The sequence below is a fragment of the Poecilia mexicana genome, unplaced genomic scaffold (assembly GCF_051168715.1).
Source record: "Poecilia mexicana isolate PSO_F unplaced genomic scaffold, ASM5116871v1 scaffold_3, whole genome shotgun sequence".
In the NCBI taxonomy this organism is placed as follows: domain Eukaryota; kingdom Metazoa; phylum Chordata; class Actinopteri; order Cyprinodontiformes; family Poeciliidae; genus Poecilia; species Poecilia mexicana.
The window spans coordinates 30913461-30924123 of NW_028263372.1; the positions used below are offsets into that span (position 1 = coordinate 30913461).

General features: G+C 39.7%; 1 protein-coding gene and 1 pseudogene across 1 annotated transcript; both read right to left on the reverse strand.

Moving 5' to 3' along the window:
* Window positions 1–11: 11 nt before the first annotated feature.
* Window positions 12–3967, reverse strand: LOC106913649 (trans-1,2-dihydrobenzene-1,2-diol dehydrogenase-like). The gene is made up of 7 exons (XM_088004424.1): window positions 3785–3967; window positions 2237–2348; window positions 1901–2064; window positions 1560–1812; window positions 701–825; window positions 425–575; window positions 12–121 (listed from the first exon to the last, which is right to left on the reverse strand). Exons 1-7 carry the CDS (start codon window positions 3872–3874, stop codon window positions 12–14), a joined length of 1005 nt encoding a protein of 334 aa, XP_087860550.1. The 5' UTR covers window positions 3875–3967.
* Window positions 3968–5821: 1854 nt separating this feature from the next.
* Window positions 5822–8333, reverse strand: LOC106922157 (trans-1,2-dihydrobenzene-1,2-diol dehydrogenase-like; annotated as a pseudogene).
* Between the last annotated feature and the right edge of the window lie 2330 nt (window positions 8334–10663).

Here is a 10663-nt window from a genome sequence, read left to right on the forward strand (position 1 = left end):
AAGTCAAACTTTTACTGGTAGTCCTGGCTGTACACCCCTCCCACCTGCCGGCAGATCTCATCCCCCATTTCAGCCAGCAGCAGAGTGTAGGCATGGGACATGACTGGACTTTCCTTCAGCCCTGCAAAGAGAAACACTGATGAGTCGGCTGCTACAGACAAATGCTCCACAGAAGTTCAGAGATTAGCTTATGCAGTTGACTTTTAAACTGTTTTACAAGATGTTAATTGTTCAACTTTAATTATGTTCTTATACAACTTTGTTAATGCCTCCTATTTTTCCCCACATACACCCTCCCACTGCATTGAATCCCAAGCATCCCATATTTCATGAATATTCCTGAAGTGGCTTTAATGCCCGAGCTATATGATGTTTGTAACAAATTGTGCTTGAATCAGAAGGCAAAATACTGATGTCTCATTACCCTTGAGCAGACACTGGCGGACCTCCTCTACTTCGCAACGCTTCCCTGTGCTGTAGGTAAAGTTGAGCGACAAGGAGGGTTCAGGTACTGGCTGCTGGGTCTCCTTCCTATTGACAACCAGTGAGGTGGGGCACCACATAGGAGAAAGGACCTGGAGCATGTGCATTGGATTAATGTCAAACCAGTGCTTGAAGATACTTGTAATTTCTTCTACATAACACTCAAACTACTAAATGTACTTTTTGAATTGTTGTCATGCCATCCTTGGCAACCTACCTGGATTGTGCCTTTTGTCCCTACAATAATGGCATCACTGTGTAGCTCAACCCCAGCAGAGCAGGTGAACATTGCCATTCTGTTCTTAGAATACCTAAGAATGACAGCCACAGTCTCATCCACTCCTACAGGGAGGAGAATATAAAACAGTGTAGAGAAAAGATGCCAAAACTGCAGCCACAAATGCTGAAAATAGTTGTATGCCAATTTAGAGTTTCAACAAGGTCTATCAGGAGGTGAACATAGTATTGGGAACATTCTAATTAGATTACATTTCTTTTATATCAGATTTGTAAGGTATGAAATGATCCATTTTCTAAGTCTGACCTGATGTACTTATTTTATGATGGTTAATCTACATTTTCTTTACTTTAAAAAGATGACTTTTTACATTAGTTTTCTGGCATTTTAGAGCTTTTAAATGCAGAGAAAGGTTGTAGAAGATATGCAACTACAGTAGGGAATTATTTTTGTAACAAAGCCAGAAAAAAAAAAAAAAAAAAAAGACAGCTCAAGGTTTGTGTGAAAACTGAAGATGCATCAATCCGACTTTTCCTATTAAAATCAAACTCCTACCAAAAATGGTTGTTTGGTTCTTTTGAAACATTTAAACAGGGGAAAATGCAAGTTTTAGAATTTCACGAATCAAATCAGTTAACATTTTCTTATTTCAATACTTGACAAATTGATCAGTGAAAAGTCAAAATTAAACGTAAGCAGCTTCTCTTTTCAACATTCATCCCAGGAGGAATCTGCACACAATTATAAAAATCTTAACTCACTTGAGTGTAAAGTAGTATCTCACATAATGGCACAGCCTCTGAGGTTACATGAATGCCTCATCCTGTTAACTCCTTACCCGTCTCCAGGCAGGTTCCGCTGGCTTGGATACTCTCCGGCTTCTCTCCTTTGTATACCATACATATGAATTGAAGGCAGCAGATACCAAGTCCTAGTAATGCGCCTTCACAGCGGTCCTTCTGATCCGATCTAGACATGTGCAACAGTGGCACACCATAGTCCGCACGGACCATCTTCACCTCCCCTATGTACTCCCAGGACAGCAGATTTCTGATCTGCACTGAGGCCTGGAAAAAACGGGTCCACGCAGCCTGGAGAAAAAACATGTTTTAAACTGCTCAAGTGTGCATTAGTACACAGAGAAATTATTTTTTTCTTCCTGGTTTGCTACATGCTTACCTCCATGAGGATGACGTTGTTCTTTTTGGCAGAGTCCAGAATCTCTTTCACTTCCTTTGTGTTCATGGCCAGCGACTTTTCACTTAGAACATTCTTTTTAGCATTTATGAAAAGTTTGCAGGCGTTCAGATGGTATGGGTGGATGACTCCAACATAGACAATATCTGCACACAGGTCAAACACTGAATGGTACTCTTCATTATTTTTCAGAAATAATAGTATGAAATATATAGAGAAAATTAAAACGGGATAAAGAAAACATTTAATATAGAGCAGGAGGTATTGCAAAGTTTTTAAATTAATAAACTGAAAAACCTCTGGCAGATGGACACTGACCTATGTCTGGATCTCTGGCCAGCTCCTCATAGCTGCCGTAAACTCGAGAGATGCTGTGTTTGTTGGCAAACTCCTGAGCATCTTCCAATTTACAAGCTGCAACAGCCACAACCTGCAAGTACAGTCAGTTACAGTACAACCACCTTCCTGAGGATCTCAGTACACATTGTAAAAGTATTAAACTCCAATGAAGTCTGACATTTCGACATGACTATTTTCCAACTAGATGTTTTGTTACTTTAACAGCACCTTGCAACAGCATACTTGACCTCTAATTACAATTTATCACGTTACAATAAATGTTGATCTATTTTATTGAAAATTCCTATGTTAACAACATAGGGCAGATATATGCAGTGGATGCATGGGCGTAGGTTTGGGTAGGGACGGTAGGGACATGTCCCGACCAATATTCACGGGATATGAAAAAGTCCCGACCAATTTTTGCCATATTGGCTCAAAGAAAGTGGATCTACGATCTTTGATTAGCAGCAACAGGCGGTGCGCGGAACGGAAGCTTCTTAGTTTGATATTTATTATGAGCCTCCGAGACCGTGTCGGAACGGTGCTGTCGGGGGGGTGGGGGGAGGGGGAGTCAGTTGAATCGTCGGACGTTCTTTGATTAGCTGCAAAAGGCGGCGGCTAGCTGGGCACACGCGTCTCCTTCTGAGTCTCGAGACCATGTCGCCACCAAAAAAGAAAAGGACAGACATTAGAAGTTATTTCGCTACGTCGGCTGTAAGTACAGTGAGTGGACCCATAAGTTAGATATCTATCACGCAACGCATTTGTTGTAAAGTCCGGTGTTTAGTAAGGTCAGCACTGAATGTGAGGTAGAATAGGTCTGTTAATTATGTAATATTTTTTCTTTTTTATTTTATTATTGATTTCTTCTTATCTGCAATTGTGTTTGCTGTATCCAGAGGATATTTCTTTTGATCTTACTTGTAACGTTTGCTGAATTTTGTAAAGGAAAAAGTAAAGTGTTCTTGAACTGATCTGCTGAGTATGACTGTATCTGGTTGTATGATATGGTTATGGTTGGGGGGAGGGGGTTATTAAGCCAATGTGGTTTCCCCCCCCCCCTTCTCAAAAATGTTCGGTGCTCTTGGGCATTTCACTGTGCTGCGGGGGGGTGTCAAGGTCCCCACCAAAACTTAGACCGAACCTACGCCCTTGAGTGGATGCACTGAACATTTCTTTACGGTGTCTAATTTCAAATGACCATAAAATGATTTCTGGAAGATTAAAAAAAAAAAAAAAAAAAACAAAGGGGAGAAACATCTAGACGCCCCTATATTGCATACTTTACTGTAAAAGGGTAAGAGCTTCTAGTTTGTCCAAATAAATGTTGACCACGGCCTGTAATTTGCAACTTTGTAAACAACTCGCAAACTACTGCATGCAAATTTTAAGCTTGTCCGTTGAGCTCGGAAGCAGAAACTAATTTTTAACTGAACTTTTACTCAGAGGTCCCGACATAATGTTTTGCACCGAACTGCGAAGAAATTCAATTGTGTGATTTTCGCTGCAGCTTAACAAACCCACCTGATGGTCTTCTGCAGGACGAGTTTTCAGAGCCACAGTGAAGTCATCACTGACATTCCCTGCGCCGCAGATTCCCCACCTGGTTGCCATGTTGAGTCAAGTGTCCTCAGCTGTCTCTGCCTTCACAAGGTAGCGTAGTAGGTGTTCACTGTCACCAGATGGCGAGAGAGCACCAATTTTCCTTTTATATGGTCGGTTTTGTTGTAATAAGGACTTGCACCTGCATTTAATATGTGAACAGCATGAATGCATGGATGCTTGGAAACCATTGCAGGCAAGTCGCTTTTATTTATTTAATATGGACAAGTAGAAACAATTAATATGTTTAAACATTAGCATAGCCATCGCTAATTTGCAATGCTTGTCAGTATAAGGATCTTTAAAAATCAAGAGAAAAAAGTAAAAAATAACAAAAATAACACAGGAGCTTGTATCAAGAGTATTTCTCCGGCCTGAATAACCACAACCAATAATGATAAACCCTTAAGAACTAAACAAACGAATAGAATATAGAGCCTTTATTTCCCCCACACAATTCTATCTACCTTTACTAGCTGTTTTGAAATGTTCATAAACATACATTCAGTTCTTCTTTTGGTAAAATAATGATTCAGTAATTGACTGCGATTATAATTTTAGTCTATAAAAGACATCATTTTTATATTTGGAAGTATTTAAAAACACTTAAATCATGATGCATTGTTTTATTACAAACATGACATTACATCATTTTGTATTTTAATGCAGTTGATGTTGACACTGAAAAACAGAAGCATCTCCATATTTCTCTTCAAATGATGCTATAAAACAAACGTTTGCAATCAGTTCTTTATTAGAGTCATCAATCACACATCCCAGATGGCACACGATGGTAATTCAATGTTGAATTATAGTCAGAATAGTTGGTTTTTGGTTGAGGTCGACAATTGACAATGGATCTACTATCAAACAATCATCCAATTCCAACCAATTAACTTAATGCTGAAAATATGTCATTGATCAATGTTATTTTCTGGTCGAACTCTATTGATTGAAAAACCAATGTATAATCCAGTGTTTTTCAACACTGATCCTCAGGGCACACTGCCTTGTAAGTTTTAAATATTTCAGTGATTCAGCACACATGATTTTAATTGATTGCTGATTGACAGTTTCCCTGGTTCATACAGTATGAAGCTTAACCGCTTAACCTCATGAACGCTGTTCTTCCGTGGACAATAGACTGTTGTTCTGACAGTCAAAAAGGAGTCAAATATGTTTTAAAGATCTACATCTCTTCTTAAAAAAATGTTACATCAATGACATGTTATTTTTAACATTTTATTCACATATTTTTGGAAATATGTTGATGCAAGATAATTTTGAATGATATATACCCACGATACCCATCATCTGCCAATAAAATAGCGCGTTTTACACCAGTGAAGTAACTTTAATGATATATTATGATGTAGACCAGTCAGACTGAAAAATTTACATAAATCCTTAGCTTTTATTCAATATAAAATCAACCCAAATGTGCATGTAGATCCACATTCAGATGATGGTTGAATCAACATTGATATATTGTCGGTTATGGTTGAAACCCTAACGTTGATTCAACATGCAAGTCACCGACCACTTTCAAATCCGTTTCAATGCCAGGCTTCAACATAGATTCAATGTCTCTGTCAATGTTTCACTCATAGTGTGTTATCTGGGATCTCACAATGAATGCTTTGTTTATCTGGAAATGACACAAATAAGAATTAAATGATGCTGAAGCTCAACACAGTTGGTCTATTTGTTTATGATGGGATTTTTCTGACTAAATATGTGCTTTTATCTATGTTTTAATAAATCATTCATGAGTTCCAATATACTCATTACAAAAATTTTTTTTGTGACAATCCAGAGACAACAAAATTATTTATAAAGAATTCAGACAGTTCACATATTTATTCTAATCTATTGGTTGTGGTAGTAAATCCCAAACAAAATTACTGTGTTCAGGCTTATGTGTGATCTGCTACTTCTAACAATCCAAACTCTGCCTCAAAGGACTCCCTCTGCCCCTTCTGAGCAGGTTCACTGTAGGAGAGGAAGAATTCACTTCAATGGACTAAGGATGTCATTTTCCGTCCTGGCTGAAGACAACTCCCACCTGTTTCCTGATTTCATCCATGATTTCTGTCAGTAGGACGGAGTCAGCCAGAGGCATCCGTGGGCTCTCCTTAAGTCCTGCACAAACAGACGAGCAAAGCAGGACGATCAGAAAGTGAGACAGGAACACAGCAAAATTTATGTACATATTCATAATGAAGCGAAGAGTGTGGTAAAGCAGGGATAAAAAGATTATGCAAATGGGAAGAAGGGGTAAAAACAAGCATCTAATAATAACATACTGTAGAGGACATTCGAAGGACAGAAAGCAGAAACCAAACTGATCCAGAAAGATAGGTAACATCGTGTATGATTTTTCATCTTAAGCTTCTTCAGGAGCCACCAAAAATGCAACTATTTCACTGAATTGCGGTGTTCTTTGAAACAGTGGTTTGAGCCGTTCAAACCTTGTAATCTTTTGAAGACAAATGCGCACCTTCCCTTTCATCCTGACCTACCTTTTAACAGGCACTGCCTCACTTCCTCCGCCTCGTATCGAAGCCCAGTGCTGTTGGTGAAGTTCAGAGGAAGGCACGGTTCAGGCAGAGGGTACTCTGTCTTCTTGTCATTCAGCACCAGTGTGGTAGGGCAGTGCATTGGCCCAAGCACCTAAAGGGAACAGGCAAGGTGCTTTTTTAACACTCCAGACTTAACTATGTTATCAGATATTTGTCTCAAATCTTCTACTTGATTTTTCAAGAGTTATTTTGAATTTGCATTATTTCTTAATTAAGTTAAATGGCTCTGCCCAGTGTTGGTGAAACATACCCTAATAGAACCTTTGGTGCCACTGATGACGGCATCATTTGAAAAACGAGCAGCTATTGAAAAGGCACAGAGGGCCATCCTCTTTCTGGAGAATTTCATCACCACAACCACCGACTCATCCACTCCTGCCAAAAATGAAAAAACAAATTTATATACTTTTAGTGACATACAAAGCATTAAAATGCTTTCAGTGGACAGTTCTCACATGATTGTAATTTATTTTCAAATGTCTTGTCATGTTGAGACTGATTGCAATCAATGTAAATGGCAGATTAGCTCTAAAAAGGGCAGAGATTAGAAAATCCCCCTAGTTCAAAGTTGACTTTAACAAAGCCAGACCATATTTGGTTTAAGCAGTAGATTGGAAATGACAGACTACAAGAGCAAAGAGGAAATACAAATGAAAACAGCAATGACAATCAACAGAATAATACAAAATTAATAATATGGATGCATTAATTAATTCAGCTTCAATTTTTGTGGTTAAATAAAATGAAAATAATAATAATAATAATAATAATCAGAAGGTCAAAGTCTTTCCTCTCAGATATACAGCATAACTGTTCTCATGTGGGCATTTGTATGAGTTTGACATTTTCATAATGATAATAAATTTTGGGTTCTCTGTTAAAACAATTACAGCCTGAGGTGTTTACTCTGAAGTTTATGTGTAAGTAACTTTTATGTGTCACTCAGGGATTTTTCACTCCCACTTCAGTCATGCTCAGTTTGCGATTAACTGATTCATGCTCTTTAGTTAATAATAATAAAGTACAGCCCACACCCTCCTTCAAGTCCTGCATGCTGAAAATTACCCGAGTCAAGAAGCACACCCGAGGCCTGGACAGACTCTGGCCTCTCGCCGTTAAACACCATCAGTACAAACTGTAGGCAGTACACTCCAATATCCAGCAGAGCTCCTCCTCCCAACTCCTTCTCAACTGAGCGAGGGATGTGGAGCTGAGGGGAGCCGAAGTAGGCCTTCACCAGCTTCACCTCCCCTACTGCCTCTTCAGCCAACAGCTTACGCACCTCGGCATGCACTGGAAAACAGCGGGACCAGATGGCCTGAAAGGGGACAAAACAGTCAACCCAGCACTACAGCAGCAGAACCCAACTTTTGCTGATGTTGCAAATTGCTACTATAATTCTTAACATAGTCTGTCTTGTTGAGACCAGTTTTACGTGGAAAGCAATTTGTCTAATCAAGACCTCCAACTGCTTGATAGACATCAGCATGTCATTATGAAAAGGTTGTACAGAAAATACATCTCTTAACTCTATGGTGAATTTTAAGCTGATGTCACTTTTTCCTAACTTCCCATGAAGACTGACTTTCTGAAAAAACATGTCGCATTGGCCAGCTCCTCATAACTTCCATAAACTTTTGGAATACTGTGCTTCTTTGCAAACTCTTTGGCACGGTCACTGCTCCGTGATGCAATGGCTGCTATCTGCAAAATGAACAAAATACATGTTTCTGCTTCTGTTCTGAATACAACACACAGTTGAATATTGACATTGGAGTGAGCTTTCTTGCTTCTGTTACCTGATGATCTTCAGCCAGCAGAGTCTTCAGGGCCACACTGAAGTCATGGCTTATCTTCCCCGCACCACAGAGTCCCCATCGAATTGCCATGTTGAATTGGATGGCAAGTGACAAATTAGTGTGATGCTGCTTTGGCAAGAATCGATGCTGCAGGCAAGTTGTGACCTTGAGAAATGTTGCACGTTTGTGGAGGAGAAACTTACAAAACTGTCATGCCGCTGCACAAGAGGGCAGAGGGGTCCTTTTATATGCTAGAGAGGCACAATGTGTCACCTTCCTTTAGCTCCCACCCTCAGGTTGAGATGTAATACACACATGCACATACTAATACACCCTCAGTGTTGTATTGCTGCTGATACAGGTGTTTCAGTCCAGACTGAAGTAGTTTGAGCCAGTTGTTTCTGACAATCTGTAACAGGACAGTCATTGAAGTCTAATATTTCACACACTATGGAGGAAAAAGTAACATGTGTTTCATAAATCAGCTGAGGGGTCAAACCAAAACCCATCACAGATCAGAAGCTGCTTCCTCTGTGGGCTACAAACAGTTTCCCGTGATGGTTTGACTGTTGCACTGAGGCTAATGTTTAAACTAACATCTCGTGGGGGTTTATGAAATATATAATTATGCTGAGTTAACAGAATTCTCATGGAGTCCAACGCAAAGCAATTTACCTGACCAGTAAGCTGAGCCACAATGACTTAGGAAAAGCATCAGTAAATATCTGTTCAGCCAGGCGAGCAGTTGTGTAAACTCCATTGCCACACTCTGCCAGTAGAGGACGCTGTGTCGTCAGCAGAGTTCGCTTTCTCTCCCCGGCTCTCAGGATTTGACATGACTCATAGCAAGGAATTGCACACACTTTTACAAAATCAAGGGAACCCTGAAAGAGGACAATGCTCTATAAAAAGTCTCTTGGATGTAAATTACTAATGATTTATAAAACAAGAACCCTGAAATTGGAGCATTACGGCGGGATAGTTATATTCAAGCACTTGGCTGTTTCAGATATTGTCTGCTGAGGGTTTGAAATAGTTTGTTCACCATTTAATACAAAGGCCAAAGTATCACGGTCAGTGTATCTACATATTGACTCTGGTATTGTGACTAGCTTCAGGTGTGTAAAAAGGTTCAGTAACACCTTTCTTTATATAAAAGCAAAAGGAATTTCATCAATAATAGTGGTTCTTGGTGGCTGCTCCCCTTTTATAGTTCACTTCCAAATGAATTCCGAGAGCTGGGTGCCGTTGTCATAACAACAAGGTACCATCTGGCCAATTTGTATGCAAATGGCATTGGGCCTGTCCTGATAATGCTGAATATACCACAAGTCCTGTTTGCCATAGGGATCGCCAATTACTCTATGCAACATACTTTTTTTTTTTTTTTTAGTTTGAGCAAACTGTAAAGTTACTTTTGCTGTATTTCTGTGTAATCGCCTCTGGTACTGAAAAAAAAAGTCCTACAGGTGAGAGGAGAATAGGTGTAACCCAGCAGGGTAAGTGCAACTTGAATTGGTGTGAAGCAACAAATTGGTTCTGTGCTGCCTGAGTCAGGTGCCAGTAAAGAGAGCAGTGAAAGCAGAGGCTCAGGTGGTCAGAGTGGGACAGGATTTGGATGGAGTCCGACCTCTCTGCCCTGGGATCCCCTGATTTCACCCTCATCCTCATCTGAGCCATGAGCAGCCACTGAAAATAAGGCGCTTTAAACTCAACAGATTTTAATTTCTATTAAAAAGTGGCTGGCATTTGATTTTTTTTTTCCCTTCAGCCTCCTCTGCTCAGCCAGAGGATATTAGTGGACGGTAAAGATGGCTGATGAGCTTTTAAAAACCTTGAGATGTGGATGGAAGGAAGCACCTCATTAATTCAGGCCAGACAGTACGATTGCCTTCCACTTTTACAGCTTCACATTTATGTATTGATTAATTTATTTCTGGGTCTGCGTCTTTATTCCACCGAGACTTGGAAGAATGGCGTTCCTTCTGGATCACATGGTCAGTCTCAAGTTTCTTCACAGGCTGTGTGGATCTTTTTGCCATCAGAAGTGGTTGATCACTTCAGACAGTTTAGTGTCACACATTGTCACATCACTTAATCTGAGCATCTTGGTGCCAGAAACATTCTTTGTCACCAGTGGCCATGCACCTCAGTAACAATGAAAAATTGTACTATATTTTTAATGAAACAGAGGGAACATAAAGGAGAGTTAGGGATTTTAGAATGTTTTTTATACATTGTTCTTTGCTGGACTAATCATGGTAGATGCTATAAAAAGTTTCTGTTGTCATGAATCAGTCCTGTGCTTCATTAACAACTTTAATTAATGAGAAATAAAAAGGACCAGAGAGAAACATTCTAATCTTACTGTGATTGATAGTTATGAACAGGGTGTTTTCCACCCTCCCCCTGGCTGTCAT